Source organism: Choristoneura fumiferana, chromosome 25 (genome assembly GCF_025370935.1).
Source record: "Choristoneura fumiferana chromosome 25, NRCan_CFum_1, whole genome shotgun sequence".
In the NCBI taxonomy this organism is placed as follows: domain Eukaryota; kingdom Metazoa; phylum Arthropoda; class Insecta; order Lepidoptera; family Tortricidae; genus Choristoneura; species Choristoneura fumiferana.
Window position 1 is genome coordinate 9,763,985 of NC_133496.1, and position 16,768 is coordinate 9,780,752.

General features: G+C 34.6%; 2 protein-coding genes across 3 annotated transcripts; both read right to left on the reverse strand.

Moving 5' to 3' along the window:
- Nucleotides 1–1,273: 1,273 nt before the first annotated feature.
- Nucleotides 1,274–9,667, reverse strand: Osi14 (DUF1676 domain-containing protein Osi14). Of its 2 annotated transcripts, none has more exons than XM_074107173.1 (4): nucleotides 9,520–9,667; nucleotides 4,664–4,743; nucleotides 2,641–2,852; nucleotides 1,274–2,209 (listed from the first exon to the last, which is right to left on the reverse strand). In XM_074107173.1, the coding sequence occupies exons 1-4, from the start codon at nucleotides 9,627–9,629 to the stop codon at nucleotides 2,075–2,077; spliced, it is 537 nt and encodes a 178-aa protein (XP_073963274.1). In that variant the 5' UTR covers nucleotides 9,630–9,667; the 3' UTR covers nucleotides 1,274–2,074. The 2 variants fall into 2 exon arrangements, with proteins under 2 accessions (XP_073963274.1, XP_073963275.1); XM_074107174.1 differs by having other exon boundaries at nucleotides 1,275–2,209; nucleotides 2,650–2,852.
- Nucleotides 9,668–14,926: 5,259 nt separating this feature from the next.
- Nucleotides 14,927–16,768, reverse strand: LOC141442048 (uncharacterized). Its single transcript, XM_074106953.1, has 3 exons — nucleotides 16,588–16,768; nucleotides 16,161–16,430; nucleotides 14,927–15,138 (listed from the first exon to the last, which is right to left on the reverse strand). The coding sequence occupies exons 1-3, from the start codon at nucleotides 16,766–16,768 to the stop codon at nucleotides 14,927–14,929; spliced, it is 663 nt and encodes a 220-aa protein (XP_073963054.1).

Below are 16,768 nucleotides of genomic sequence, written 5' to 3' on the forward strand. Positions count from 1 at the left end.
TGAAAAAACGCTTTGGTTTGAGTATTGAAATGTCTGGTATTAGCTATCACTGTTCTATGTTTTTTTTTACCATTAAATGTTAGATTATTCAGTGCCATCTTTAATTATTAAAATGTTCTATTTTTTTTTACCATTAAATGTTCGGAAATTCAGTGCACGGTCATATTTGCCGAACGGCTGAAGCATTTTAATACTGGGGCTAACGCGCTTTTGAGCAAAGCTTTGAACCGGAAGCTAAAAATACTTTAAAAAAGCTTTATGTGATTGGGGGCCTGCGTTTCCAACGAGGAAATTAGTTTGGGCACCCTGCACTGCACTAGCGTTAAGATCTGGAGCGACAGTTAGCATTATGGGCACCCTGCACTGCACATTAGCGAAGATCTGGGCGACAGTAGTTGCAACTGATTAGAGATTTTACTATACTTCTTAGTTTTATGTTCTATTTATTTATCATTCATGTTAACTTCGATTATCATGTTTCATAAATGCTGTCACAATTAATTAAATAAGCTGTAATTATATATCCGCAAGTCAATCTTGCAACTGGAATCATATGAAAGACCTGCAAGGTTAACTCAAGCTATCAAACTAACGTACAAACAGAAACGTAAATAAAATTAAGTGGTCCTGATTGTAGTCTAGTAAAGACTACAATCAGGAATTATTATAAACTTAGCTATGTTCGAAATAATTTCAGTTCTACTTAAGTTTTCGAAATTTATTATAAAAATGAAGCAATAGGTTCTTGTAAAAATAATTTGACACTAAATTCGAATGTTTAGAGTTTTTTTATTATTATTAAATCTACTAATTTCAATATTTCATTTGAGTTCAATATAATTACAAATTTTATGAATCTATCTATCTATCTAATCTAATACCTTTAAGCGAGCAATTCTTGTATATACATAATATATATTTCGGGGATCTCAGAAACGGCTCCAACGATTTCGATGAAATTTGGTATGTATATTTTGGTTTCCGGGGATGAAAAATCGATCTAGCTTGGTCTTATCTCTGGGAAAAGGCTTGTTTTGCCCTGGTACTTTAATTCGTAAAATTAGTGATGACCGCGGTAATCTTAAATAAAATAATTACTGTTGTGTATTTATTATTATTGTAATTTTATAAAGCTTTATCAATTTAATATTACGTTTGGTAAATCAGCAATATGATTTGAATACGAATAACAGTTCAATGTGATTCGAAGCTGAAGAAAAATTATTTTTGACTACGTAAAAATTATCTAGTGTCTTATGTCTAAGAAAAAAACGGTTTATTTAATTATTTATCTCTTTATTTACTTAAATGCAATATAAAATATAAACAGTCTCATAATTTGAAAAATACAAATTAGTACCAAATTTTAATAGTTTGGTTTATAATGACACAAAACCCGTATAGTAATTAATCTTAAACTAATCGGAGTCAAAGTCCGTGTTATAAATATATATTTTTAACTGGCTCGTACCCTGTACTTTCCAAACTTGATAAATTGTACAGATATATTTTTCTACTTATTTTCAAACTTAACACACAAAAATGTACTCTTTTAATATAAAATATGAAAATATAAATTATTAACAATGCACCGTAAATTCAGCTTTTTAAATAATACAAGTTAAAATACAATTAAAGCTTACAAGCACTACAAAAAAGGCTTAAGATATTAATTTTGAACTGAATAAAAATTTGTAAAAATTAACGGCAACGCCATAGTCTTAATTATAAAATGAAGATCATTGAATGAACACTGCTGGTCCATAACCGAAGCTACAAAAAAAATCTATGAAATCAATAATAATTAAAGCATTACTGAGTCCACCATTTATCAGATTATTATATCCTTATTTAGTTAATAACCGGTTACGTGACCAGTTAAGTTATAATCGATCATATTATCACCAGAATAATTCACAATATGATGTCATTACCGGTTAACTAGTAACCGGTTATGTCATCACCAGTTAACTAGTGAAGAGTTATGTCATTACCAGTAAATTTATAACTGGCAAATTTACCAGTTGACTCATAACCGTCCACGTCGTCACTAGTAAAAGTAAATAAACTAAGCTTAAGACGGTATCTGCGACTTGTACGCCAAGTCGTTACCATCTTGTGCGACGTTAGATGATCTAGCGTAAGGGTAGGATGACGCCGGCGCAGTGGGCGAGTTCCATTGTGGGGAGGGGGACTGGAAGCTTGCGATCTGAAAGAGAAATTCAAATTCAAAAACGTTATTTATCAAAAGGTGGATATAAATGACGGGTCATTTACAGTAAGCCTACGTTGCGCCATAAGCTGTCCTGGATTTGTCTATAGGCCGTATAGGTCGCGGCCTATGGGCGGCAGCGTTCAAAGGGCGGCAGATTTCAGAGGACGAGAGAATTATTATTTTAGAAAGGTACATGGATGTCATCACCGACCGTACAGTCACACACAAACTTACAGAAAACTACAATTCAAGAACCGGCTAGACCAACAAATTAACAATACAAAGAATACTTGACCAAGGAACAGCTAGCTAGATGCAGGCACCTATCAGTTGCTTGCAACTGCCTGCCTGATAATTTATATAATAATAATAATAAAATTTAAGCCAAGACGGCGTCCCTTCAAAGCAGATTGTATAATACTCACATTACCCACCTTGCCACTAATGTTGTTCAAGCCTCCTCCACTTAAAAGCTTTTGAATGCCCAAAGCTGCCGCAGCGAGGAAAGCCAGCTTCGCGACCACCAGAGCTTTGGTCACCAGCAGCGTCAGTCCACCGAAGAGTAGTCCTAGTACGGCGATGACCTTGACCCCGATGCCGGTCAGGAGGGGGGCGTATTTCTTGATTTTGCCGCGAGCTGTCGAGTAGGATCGAGTTAAGTCAAGTTCATCAAGTTAAGTGGGTTATCTGTTGTTATTTATTTAGTGAATGCCCAGCGCGTGAATCACAAGTATATAATATACTCAGCGGCACAAAATTTGGCCCACTCTACATACAAAATAACCTACTATTGCATACATTTAAGGGCTAGATTTTTTGCCGTTCCACACTTGGTAAAATAAATAATTAGGAAAAGGCCTAAAAATGCTACTTTAGGTAGGTACTTATTTTGAAACAGTTAATTTAGAATAACCTGTCAATTAAAAAAGGTTGGTTGGATTTTTGAACAAAAAAATTATATATTAGGTATATCAAATGATTCAACATACAATTTTCTCCACAAAGCATAAAAAAACGAAAATTATAGGAATCGTTAACATTATTAGCCTTAGGACGTCCATTGTTAGACATCAGCCTACCCATAGACCTCCAGTTGTTTCGGTTGTCGCTTCTAACCGTAACTGTAGCCACCATTGAGAAGGACAAAGACTTGAGGCCGTATTGCCCGACGTTTCTCACGCTCGCGATCGCAATCAAATGACAGTTTTTGAATGCGAAATCTGTCATTTGATTGCGATTGCGAGCGTCAGTAACGTTAGGCATTATGGCCTCAGGTCTATGTCCTTCTCAATGGTGGACGTCTTACACTTGTAATCAACAAAATTTACCATTTTTCACTTGCTTTTTTAAGTAATACGAAAACATAATTAAGAATTGTGTAAATTTTTACATTTGAAACCAAATTATCCATTTAAATCAGTATTTGACGACTGGATGGCTAAGTGGTTAAAGAACCTGACTACGAAGCTTGAGTTCCCGGGTTTGATTCCCAGCCGGAGCTGATATATACGAATCAATACGAATGTTTGTTCTTGGGTCTTGGATGCTTAATATATATTTAAGTATGTACTCGTATTTATCTATATAAGTATGTTTATCCGTAGCCTAGTATCCATAGTACAAGCTTTTAGTTTGGGACAAGGTCAATTGGTGTCAGGTGTCCCATGATATATTATTATTATTATTATTATCATAAATTACAATAGGCTTTCTACCCCACGCGCTCACACGTTAGGTACCTAGGGCCAAGTGATAAGACGGGCTATTGTCTGCTTTAATATTTATTTGTCTCTAGCACAACATCGTAGTTTCGAAACTGAGCTCCTCCACCTCACACATAAGAATTAACTTAATTATTTAACATGAGAATTTTATCATCAGCTCTTCTTTCGGTGAAGGAAAGCATCGTGAGGGAACCTGGATACACTTGTATAGATCTGTTCTAAGCGTCCATCTACCTATGATGATCGAGATGATGGTGATGATGATGTACCTATAATTAGTTAAAAAAAATGCGTGTAGTACTTTTGAAAATGAGGAAACGTTTACATATTCCACGTGATTCAACTCGTGCGATATTTTTCGCACCGTCTAAATAAGGCTTCTTCTATAATGGTGACGCAAGCAAGCGCATGCGCGGGCCAACCTTGACCGCTGTTATGCGCGCCACGTAACAGGGCGACGACCTGCGCATTGCCTTTCGATTCTCATAGGCTTTCCCGGCATTTTATGATTCACTAGTTTACCCGCGTCTTCGCGCGCGTTAACTATTCGTTTTTTTTATTCGACTGGATGGCAAACGAGCAAGTGGGTCTCCTGATGGTAAGAGATCACCACCGCCCATAAAAATCTGTAACACCAAGGTTGCCAACCTAGAGGCCTAAGTTGGAATACCTTAAGTGCCAGTAATTTAATAATTTAGTAATTTGTTATTTATTCTCAACTCACCTTCTTCAAATGTCCTGGCAGCTTCTCTGAGTTCTCCGGGTTCAAACTTAACGTTTAGCTTGTCTTCTCCAGACGCATCTCTGTAAATAAATAAGTTCCTTTTTTTAATCGTAATTTAAAATAAAAGTTATTGTCATCAAATATGTAGTAAATTTGATGACCCCATTTTGTTTAAACACGGGACCAATTTATTACAAACTCATTATTAAAGAATTAAAAAATTGAAATCAGTTCACGACCAACGAATATATATATATATATATTTTTCTCTGTGTAACTGTTTTCTGTATCGCTTACTATGTCTGGTGTACAATAAAGAGTCTTTGTATTGTATTGAATTTACATATTTATGGCAAAAACTAACGAGAAATCTCGGAAAACAAAATTGCATTAATTGCGTTAATGTTTTATACATTTTAATCAACCAGCTTTTGCCCGCGTCTTCGCCCGCGTGGAATTCGGCTATCGCTCGCTGTTCCCTCGGGAACTGTGCATTTTCCGGGATAAAAAGTAGCCTGTGTCATTCTCTGGCCCATAAACTATCTCTGTGCCAAAAAGCACGTTGATCCGTCACTCTGTTTCGACGTGAAAGACAGACAAACATACAAACACACAAACACTCTTTCTCATTTATAATATTACAATACAATACAATACAATAACTCTTTATTGCACACCAATACAGTAATCAGTACAGAAAACACAAGTATATACATAGAGATTTTCTAAGGTAAGCAATAGGCGGCCTTATCGCTTCAGAGCGATCCCTTCCAGAATATTAGTATGGATACACTATTTAGCTTCCCTTTACTTAATTCAGCGCAGCTCTTAGCAAGTTTATTAGTATGATTATCATCATCTAAGCCTATAATAGTCCCGCTGTTGGGCATAGGCCTCAGAGGGCTTAAGCTGTAATTCCCACAAAGTCCAGTGTGGGCCAAGGATGCAATGGATATAACATTTCGGATCTGGATATGGATACGGATATTATGTCAAACATAATACCGGTTTCGGTTACGGATGTTAAATTATTGCGGATTATCCGATATTTCCGGTTTCGGTTACGGATATTGGATTTTGAAGGAAGTGTAAAAGTAAAAAAGAAATAGGAAATATTTACTTGATTTAATTGTAATAGTTACGATTCGTAAATTGCGACTTAGCAATAGAAATAATGAACAAAAACCTGTCACATCATGTCGCATTTAGACTCCGCCCCTGTCGGAAACTATCCGAACTTTTTATATCGGATTCAGTTAGGGATACAATTTTTATTTTATTTCCGATATCCGATAGCTTTGGTTACGGATACGTTGCTCCATAACATCTCTGGTGTGGACTCACACTATTGCATCGCTTTGCAAGTGTGTGCAGGTTTCCTTAGTTTCTTGGTTTACCGTGAACAATGTCAACATTCTATGGCATATTACATATTAAGTAGGTATTTTAACTGCGTGTTACCATAACTTTAGAAAGCGTTTCATAACAAGCACGTTACAACATGTTCCAGTGACCATTTTACACGCATGTTTCAGTACCAAAATTACAATCACAAAGGGAACTTGAGAAATGCTCTTTTACAATACGAATGTTTTAGTTAAAGCATGGTAATGACTAGTTGTATAATGTTAAAGCAATCCCACCAAAAACATTCTGTAAAAAACTAGCCAAGTCTCGATGGAGCTGCTTGTTTATCTCTAAAAAGAAATTATTTTATCTAGACAAAGTCGTGCCAAGTCTAAGGTTCCTTACTGCGATTTCTTTATTATTATAGTTAATGTTGTGTGACTTGGCCGTTGACTTGTACCCACTCACGTATAAAGAATGTTGAGTCTTAAGTCTTATCCAGTAAATGTTGAGACTCAATACGCGGACAATATAAACATTGCATTGTGGCCTCTTGCATTAGTTTACTTGATTCACAAAGTCACGCGGTTAAAAACCGCGGCGGTTTAGCCGTAGTGCGGCCTCGGCCTTAAGTGATTTCGACTAAAACCTATATAATGTTTCAGTGTTAAATCTGCTTCATAGTTTTGTTAACTCTGGCAAAGAATTATCTTTTTTACTTTTAAGTACATTCATCATCTGAGTTTATAATTTATACGCATGTCCTTTTATTTATACGCACAATAAGACAGAGAAAGTACTGTTCTTAATAACATATAATTAATTGCGTAATTAAATTTAATGAAGCGATTAAGTGTTCATGTAAGATTTTTTGTTGAAAAAAATTCAATACATTTTTATTTGTAGTTGATGTTTACTGTACTTGCAATATCATCCAACCTACGTATGCATATCACAAATCAATCTGACCAATGAAAGTGGATCAAAATGAACTTTCAGGATTTGACTCAAATACAAAAACAACAACACACAAGGCAAGATAAATAAAAGCTTGTTTTATTTATCACATCATCACCACACATCACGGCGGAAACTAGGAAACTGAATCACGTACCAGGGTGAACCTTTGTGCTAATACGTAATGTCACGTTGACATCATATACATTTTCATAGAAATTATAGCCAATTTGATTAAGAAAAGGTTCCTTCCTGGTACGTATTTCAGTTTCCTGGAATATACATCCCACTAAGCTATCAGCCGTCATGCTCGGTAAACTTTGCAAGTTAACAAGACAAGCAAGTATCTAATAGTTGTGTAAACCCGACTCGACATGAGTATAGACCGGATTTGTAAACACTGTGTTTTTTTTCCCGCTATCTTCACAGATGGCTCAGTTCATTGATACACTTGATAATTCATTTTTGCTAAAACCTTTTTTATATTAAAATCTTTTTTTCATGCATATAAAAACTTCACAGTCACTGTTTAAGGTAAATTCGTAAAATTAACAAACTGTTAGACTTGTGTTGAAAAACATTGATAGAAATGAAATAGAGAAATAAAAAACTAACTTTTTTAACCTTCTTGTAAATGTATGTGAAATAAAACGGATTATTTCAGAACTGTGAAAGCACATCATAAATTGAGGACATTTACACTGTTTTACTGCTAATAATTCATTATCTATCCTTCATGAACTTCATTTGCCTGTTGAATATACCTTTAAAGTTAAAGGAAATCAAAAATAACACGGTATAGTTCTCCTTATTTAGTGTCACTTGTAAAAGGCGTTAACCTGATATGTGTAAGTTCAGTGAGCATAACAAAACCCATTACAAGTTTCTGGTTTAAATAATGCGCGACTATTGTCCAAAATGGTTTCTCTTCGAACAAGTTTTGTGCTAAAACTGTTTATTTGGAACAGAAATGAACTTGTTTTGAGAAGTTTTCATTACTTAGAAGATGAGTCATTTTATTTTCTCTACAATGAAATTGTGTAAGCTTGCCAGGGCGTTTCTCCGGAACTCGAGTTTTAACAGTTTTCTACAAAAGAATCAAAGTCAAAGTCAAAGTCAAAATATCTTTATTCAATTTAGGCTATAACAAGCACTTATGAATGTCAAAAAAAATCTACCACCGGTTCAGAAAAATCTCTGCTGAGAAGAATCCGGCAAGAAACTCAACGAGGTATATATTTTTTTAAAACAGAATGATCGCTATTAGGGTGGAGCGTCTATGTATGGAGTTAAATTTTGTGTAACCAGTCTCGAATACCTCTTAAAATTTGCATATGGACTAGTTTCTTACATAAATATTTTTATATTATTTTTTCGACATATGTTTTAGCCCTCTACCTTACCTCGAAGATTTTGATTCTTGTATGAAAACTTTGTAATTTCACATAAAAATAAATAAAAAAAATTATGCTGGAAAATGACGGGACATCAGCTTCAATAAAAATTGTATCAATACATACAAGTCACATAAACATACTTAAATGAAAATTGGTTGTATTGGTAGTTTTGGCAGTCTATTTAATTTATAATTTTGGTACATTTAGTGCGTTACAAAGGCGTTTTACTTAAACTAAGGTATATTTTGAATAAGATGACAACATAATTTTAGGTAAAAACATAATATTTTACGGAATTTAACATCAGTTTTTTTTTCAATCTTTAAATGACAGTAGAGGGCTCAAAGTAGGTTTGATATTTTTATTTTTCTCATAAACCTTTGAACAAATGGTAACTTTTTAGCACTATTCAGCATTTAAAATCCAAAAAAAGAAATTCGCTCCACCTTACTATATAGTGGTTAAAAATAAAATTGATCTCACTACTAGGTACTTTATAAATTATATAAAATGAAAACACCTATCGAGTATTATAATTAACATAACACACGGTGAAGGAAACATTCCTAGAAAGCCTTCTAAGAAATTGAATAATGTGGGAATTACGGCCCAAGCCCTTTCATTCTAAGAAGAGGACTGTGCTTTGTAATTGGATGTATATTTTGAACATGAAACTACCGTGAGACTCACTCATATTAAAAATATATATATATTGTAACGGATAACTCACGTCTTAAATCGAGTTTAGCCCGACATGTTTCGGGCCTTCCTCTTGGGAGCACTCGGCGGCTGCTGCAACACGCGCACATGTCGTACTAAACTCGATTTAAGACGTGAAGTTATCCGGTTATATTAAATATGGATGTATATTATAACCTGAAATCGATAAATTACGATATTTTTTTTTTATTACAATTACTTATTTTTGGTGAGCTCCTGATAATTTAGACTAAAGATAATGCGGGTAGAATTGGATAAATTTTAATCACGGTCCATATGATTATCTTAGCAAAGATATTTTCGGCTTTGCAGTTTTAAAGAGACAATTAAGTCAAAATAGGTGAGGGCTTTTTTGACATCCATGAGTGCTAGACCTAAATGGAAAAATATATTTTGACTTTGATTTTGAATTAGATCCTTAATATCAAAACTTACTTTTCAATAGCCACCCCTGAAAACAACTCGACCCGGTCTTCCTCGCTGGGCCCGGGAGCGGCGCAGCAGCCAACCACCGCAACGATCAAAATCACGCACAACACTTTCATTTTTTTAACGTGTTGCTCCTTACAAGTGCGAGGACCAATTGATGCTTGGGATGCGCCGGCGTCTTTATATTAGGTGCGGGAGCGTTTTGAAATTGAGGCAAAGGTTTTTGTTTCGGGTTTGAGTGGTCTTGGTACTTGATGATTTTGGGGTGATTCGTGGGAACGGGAATGGTGATACTCTCTCCGTCGAATTGTGGAGGTTTGTCTATTAAATTGTAATATCACTTGCACGATACCTTATTTTTTAAATAAAAATTGATCGTAAATTACACTTAAATTGGCAGTATGCACTAAAGTAAACTTGAAATGAACTTTTTTATTTACAATTTTTAGGACTTAGGTGCAAGGTACTATGTCCTAAAATTTTTACGGTATCATCAAATGGGGTTCAAATCATATTTTTCTTTAAATTTAACTACGTTTAATTAAATTATAACACGCTTCTACGGCGTTAACAATAGAGTCGTGTTTAGATATTTTTGATCAAATTTTTCTCATATGTTTATGAACTCGACTGTACAAGTATAGAGTTATTCGGATTTGTTAGTTTAAAAGACTTTATAAAAATGTCAACTAGTCAAAATCAATAAAATTAGTGTTTTATAATGTCAATAACGCCAAGAACACTGAATAAGTTAAAGGTTTTCATTTACCCTCAAGACAAGCATAAAAAAAGTCAGATTAGATTATTTCCTTTCAAGGTACATAGTTACGCAAATAGTAAACCGATAGGTAAATACTGATTTCTTTTAAAATATAAGTATAAGTGTGTGTGTGTAGTAGTGTATGTATGTGAATAATTTCAAAGTGATTTTTAATATCCAATTTCCATTGTGATAATTGTAAACGAATCTGTGGTATTTTTCCTAAGTTCGAAATTAAAATGTGTCAAAGCTTAAATCTATACCTACTGAAAGCTAGCAACAAAAAAAAAATTAATGGAATTATAATTATTGATTAATAATATCGCTTGGGACTCGTCAGTTTTCTTCCTTTTCCTGAAGTTTCAAATGAGAAGGAAAAAGAACTCCGATCTTTTGTTTCCAGTTCCGAACGACATTAGCAAACTAGTGTAAGTGTACAGTTACACATCAAATAAATTATTTAAGTTCACAGCTACACATCTTTACGGCACAGCAACTATCAAGATCTCTTGAACTATGTATACAGCCTAAACGTTCATTCATACACATTTTGTAGGCGCATGCGTCCACAGCAGCCACGGGATGACAACGATGAAAAACGTAAGTCATTGCTTCATTCAACATTGATCTCTATCGCTAAGGAAGGAGGAACTTCATAGACTGCTTATCTGAGTTTGCAAAGTGGTTTTGAAATATAAAATAAAGTAATGTTTAACGTTTTATTGAGTAAATTTTTTTTTGTTTTTTTTTGTTATCTAGATATCGATAATTAGATAAACCTCAACATTAAATTTATTTTGAAAAGATGAAGGACAATGTTTAATTACTATTGTGTTTTACCCAAGTTAGGGATTATTAAATTTTGAACATGAAACTACCGTGAGACTCACTCATGTTAAATGATATTGTAACGGATAACTCACATCTAAAATAGAGTTTAGCTCCATATGTTTCGGGCTATTTCATAGCCCTTCTTCACTCGGTGTGGGAGCGGGTGTTGCGGCAGCCGCCGAGTCGTGTGCTCCTATGAAGAAGGGCTAAGAAATAGCCTGAAACATGTCGAGCTAAACTCGATTTAAGACGTGGATTATTAAATTGACTAATTTCAGGATTGATCAAATGAATAACAAAATATGCAAAGTACATGTCAAAATATAAGCATAACTCCCATGTAATCCATTTGCATTTAATGGGTTTATAAGCATAACTCTTGATAAACTTTACTTAAATGGTCAAAATTATAAAGCTGTGATAAAATTAAAACTAAAACTTAGTCGCTTAAAATAATTAAACAAAGAAAAGACCTCGTAGCATTCTACCCAAACAAAAAGCCGACAGCGTTACTCCGTTGAATAGTGATGCTAAATATTTGAGAGAGATAGCTGCCGGCCCTTTAGTAAATATTTGAGAGAGATAGCTGCCGGCCCTTTAGTAAATATTTGAGAGAGATAGCTGCCGGCCCTTTAGTAAATATTTGAGAGAGATAGCTGCCGGCCCTTTAGTAAATATTTGAGAGAGATAAGTGCCGGCCCTTTAGTAAATATTTGAGAGAGATAGCTGCCGGCCCTTTAGTAAATATTTGAGAGAGATAGCTGCCGGCCCTTTAGTAAATATTTGAGAGAGATAGCTGCCGGCCCTTTAGTAAATATTTGAGAGAGATAGCTGCCGGCCCTTTAGTAAATATTTGAGAGAGATAGCTGCCGGCCCTTTAGTAAATATTTGAGAGAGATAGCTGCCGGCCCTTTAGTAAATCCCTACACCTTATAGTTATTATAAATGCGATTGTAACACTGTATGTCTGGCTGTAACCAATAAAATAAACCAATTTTAGACGAAATGTGATATGGAGATCTTTCGAGATCCTGGGAAACACGTAGGATAGTTCGTGTTAAGCCTTTCAAAATAACTAATTTCAAGTTTAAATGGCTTAGTTTTTGTGATAATGTCATTTAGAAAACGAAACTATTTTTCCGAGGTCCTTTTGCAGTTACCGTTACAGGCGTCGGTTTCTGGTACAATCTATATAGTATCGTTAGAATTATATTAAGTAAAGGCTGCCATAATGACATACGCATAAGTGAAAATACTCATACCGTCGGCCTACTTGGCACGTGGTATGATATTTATAAATTCCGTGTCAAATTGTCCTTATTGCATGTTTACGACACTTTCTCTGGGGTTGTACAGAATTTTTGTACAATTATTTATATTTAAATTGGCTTTTGTGCAACTGCTTATAGTTTGCATGCGTTTTTGTATCACCAATGGCTAAGACACTACAGTGCTACAAGCTATCTGTTTTTAAGGTTCTGAACCTCCAAAGGAAAAAAGGAATATTTTGAGGATAACTTTGTTTTCCGCTTACGAGTACGTGTCTGAACTTTTCATTAATGTGCACTTAAAACAAAATGGGCTATCAAAACATAAAACAACTACGAGCACAAAAGGTTTTTGCTGTGAAAAAAAACGAGACGAAACTTTTGACAATTATGATTAGCGATTACGTATTTTTAGTTTAAAGTTTTATTATTGTTCTATATTTACTTTAATTAGTCTGTTAATAATGTGATTACTTTATGAATACATAATTACAAAAAACTTTTTGAACGAGTTGCCTACAAAGCCAGATGCCTTATTAAATAGTATGCCTACAAAGTGTAATATCTAAATAGTTGTATGCCGTTTAGGCAAATGATTTACCTACTTGCTAAAACGACTACCAAGCAAAATGTCTAAGATTTTCATTGTCTTGAAGACAAATTGTCTGTTAATTAAAATGCCTGCAAAGCAAGGGAAGGGGAGGGGAAAAGCGAGACATCTAAGTTACCATAATTAGGTATTTGTATGTGTATGATAGCGAGCGATGCAAAGAGTAGTAGTTTGGAAGAACTGTGCCTCTAGTGTGGCGTTTTCACAATTCATTCGTTTACTATTCGAAGACGTAAATCGAGCATTAGATCGTCGATACGTAGCCGCCAAATGTCCACGGTGCGGCGGCGTCACCCGATTTCGTTACGATACGCGGACTAAATAGTTTACGTAGCAAACCTACACTCACAAAAGTTGTTGCGCAAACTTCCCGCTAGAGGCGCTGTCCGTGTTTCCATACAAATTGAGATTTTAACGCGAACGCGATTGAGACGTACTTTGTGAACGGGGAAATATACTAAGCGTACTGTAACCCTACAGCGTGTGACCTGAGTGAGCAAGTGAGATTTTTTTTTCTCGTATTAAATGTTGCCTAGGAAAGATGTAGTCATTTAGGTTCTTTTGATCCGTTTCATAAAACGTCTGCTTCTAAAAATATCTATTTTCTATGTCTATAATTTGTTTTTTAGACAATCTGCTTTTAGAGCGTCTTAGTTTAACTTGCTCAATATACTTCCAAAAACTTCATTCTTCCCAAACTTGTTATATTAAATGGGGTGATCAAAGTTTTAATATCATCTTCATTATTATGTCGCTATGTCATAACCAGAAAGTGTGCCAACGCACCCGATCATGATGTTGTGTAACAGTCGCCCATTACACCTGCATACGATGTTTATGTGCAGTATATTAGTAACATTCAAATGAAACGAGGATTCAAAGATGCAACAGAAGGAAATAAGAAAATCTATTGAGATGATTATTATTAATGTAATCAATGATTGTAAAAAAGGGAACAAAATCAATGTCCAGAGAGAGAGAGAGAGAGAGAGAGAGAGTTACTTACACATATTCGATACCTACACCATGACTATTAACTCTCTAAAATAATTCAAAAGCACTAGCTACAATGTTTTTTAATTTAGTTATAAGTTTATTTACTCTTGATGGAACGTTTATTTTGCTTTTGTTACTTTTGTTTTTCTTCGTCATTCAAACAATTCGTACTTCAGTCTAAAATAACTTATTTTACTTTTTTATGTTTAAAACTGTGACTTAATTAATCATTTGTTTTTCAAGATTGTCTATTTATTTATAGATATTGTATTTTATTGAATTATCTGTGGACTATGCGTATACGCATCCAGATCAAATAGAAAGTGCGCAAGTTCAATGGCTCGGCCTTGGGCGCTGACCGCCGGGGAAAGTGCCCCTGACCCCTTTATGGGACCCAAGGGTCCGTAACATTCCCTAAAATGATGAACCATGTGGAGAATTTTTTTTTAACGCGCTTTTACTATAGGAATACTTTAAGAGAATAATTGAAATAGAGTTTTATCTGTTGTCTTTATTACCAGTGAAATATAAAATAATACAATATGAATTCCTTAAAGAGCTAGTACAAATAGCTTTATTGAATAATCTAAAAATGCTGACTTTGGTTTATTCGATTAAAAATTAAAACGTATCGTAAATAATTTTAGGAACAAAATAACATAATTTTAACTTAGGTAAATAGTCATTGAAATCATTTTTAAAATTTTAAGCTTTTTAAATATTCGTATGCTAGTTTGATGAGACCAATTTTCAATTCCTGCAATCTTGAATTCTCAGTAAAAAGTGTTATAAATTAAATTGACAAGAAGTCACGATTTTTTCTAAACTTAGATATTCTGCACATAAAATATTGTTAGCGACAAGCAGCCTCTACAGCTTTTTAATAAATAAGTAGGTATAACTTAAGCATAGTGATGCCTCAAGTGATGCTGATTAAAAGTCAGTCAGTCAGTTCTCATGTTCATGTCCCATCATTGGCACATCAACCCTCCGGTAATGGTCATCGTAGTACACGTGGTCTTCACTCTTCGTCGGGACTTGAATGATTTCCACTTGAGTTTTGGAGTCGTCCTTCCTATTTTGCACGTGTGAGTGGTCAAACATTCCTTTTAAGCTAAGAATGGAAGCCATTACGGTCGAGAAGAAACCCATCATGAGACCTGTTGGAAATATAATCTTATTAATGGCGAAGTAATAAATGGAGGAAGTTATAATCAAGCAACAGATGTAGTTCATAATGGTCATTCATCGTATTTGATCGGAAAAGTTCGTGTTTACCGTCCTCTCTGAATCAGCTTCATTGTCATTTGACTCTAAATAATAAATTGCAAATACAAACTGAAATATAGATGCACAGAAAAACCAGAAAAATAAGACCAGCACTGGGAATCGAACCCAGGTCCTCGGTATTCCGTGCCGTGTGCTATACCGCTACACCACTGCTGGACAACGGCACAAACACGAATTTTCCCTATGCACCACATATCTCAGCTTGTTTGTTTCTTTTTTAGCCACTTAAGGAATTCAAGGTTTCAATGTAGGTTTTACGGGATGACCGTAAAAGTAAAAATTTGGAATTGAAAAAAAAAATACAAAAATATTCGAAAAAAGCAATCTAAATAATAAAGTTCCATATCAATGGATATAAAAATGTCACATATGCCATCGTATTCCGATTGAAGTCCGACTTATACCGATGGAAATACATTATTCGCTACGTCTGTTAATAGTGGTGGTTTTGGTACTTTAAAGTTTAGTTTAAGATCAGACAGCATGTATTAGCAAACATGGGTTACTGGGTAGAGTGAACTACGGAATACCACGAAGGCCGGTCCAATTTCAGTCGTTTTAATTTTCTTTGGTCTGTTAATATGTTAGTATCCATCTAAAGTTTTAGTATATTATTAAAGAGAGAGCAACAAAGTTGCTTACCCTATAAATGGTGCATTTTTGTCATCTTCATTTGTGGTTTTGTAGTGTTGCACAAAATTATCCTCGTAATGTCAAGGCTATAATTTTCAATCCCAGCAAAGCAAGAGGAAGATATGCTTGAAAGAAAAATGACGCTTACATCTCAAAATTGACTAACCTCTACGACTTATTCCACTCTTCTTCTGAACGTGGACGTATAATATTACTGTATTATTTTAAATTAAAGCATTGTAAAACAAATTATTCTTACCTTTCACAGACATGAATGCCAAAGCTTTCAACGCTACTGGTATTAGTATACTCTTTGCTGCTAATAAGCCCAGAATCAAGGGCATCATCATTTTCTTAGGCATCTTGAATTTGTTTCGTCTCCTATCTTTCCTCTTTGGTTGCTTTATCACTTTATAAATGCATTTGTTTATTTTTCCCTTACTTTTTCTTTTGTGCTTTTTGGACTTTTTCGACCTTTGCGTTTTATTTTTAGTTTTTTCAGCCGAAGTCGCAAGAGCCCGAGAAGATCCTGGACATTGATTTTTATAGAAACAATTAGAGTATTTATATTACGTTCATCATCATTTAGTTAGAGCATGCATTTTACTAGCCAGATTGTAAAAAAATACAGATTTTCTAAATACAATTACTATATACTAGATACTAGTAGTAATTATTCATAATACCTTGTAAGGACCGCCTTTCAAAACTCCCTGGTTTGAACACCCACTCCACGGGTTCTGTATCATTGATGTTCTCATTAACAAATGTATGGTTAGGTGGAACGAATCCAAACACGGTCTCTGTCTTCACAATTCCATAGTTATTGCTGTTATCCAGAATCAAGCCACTTGGGTAGGGCATCAT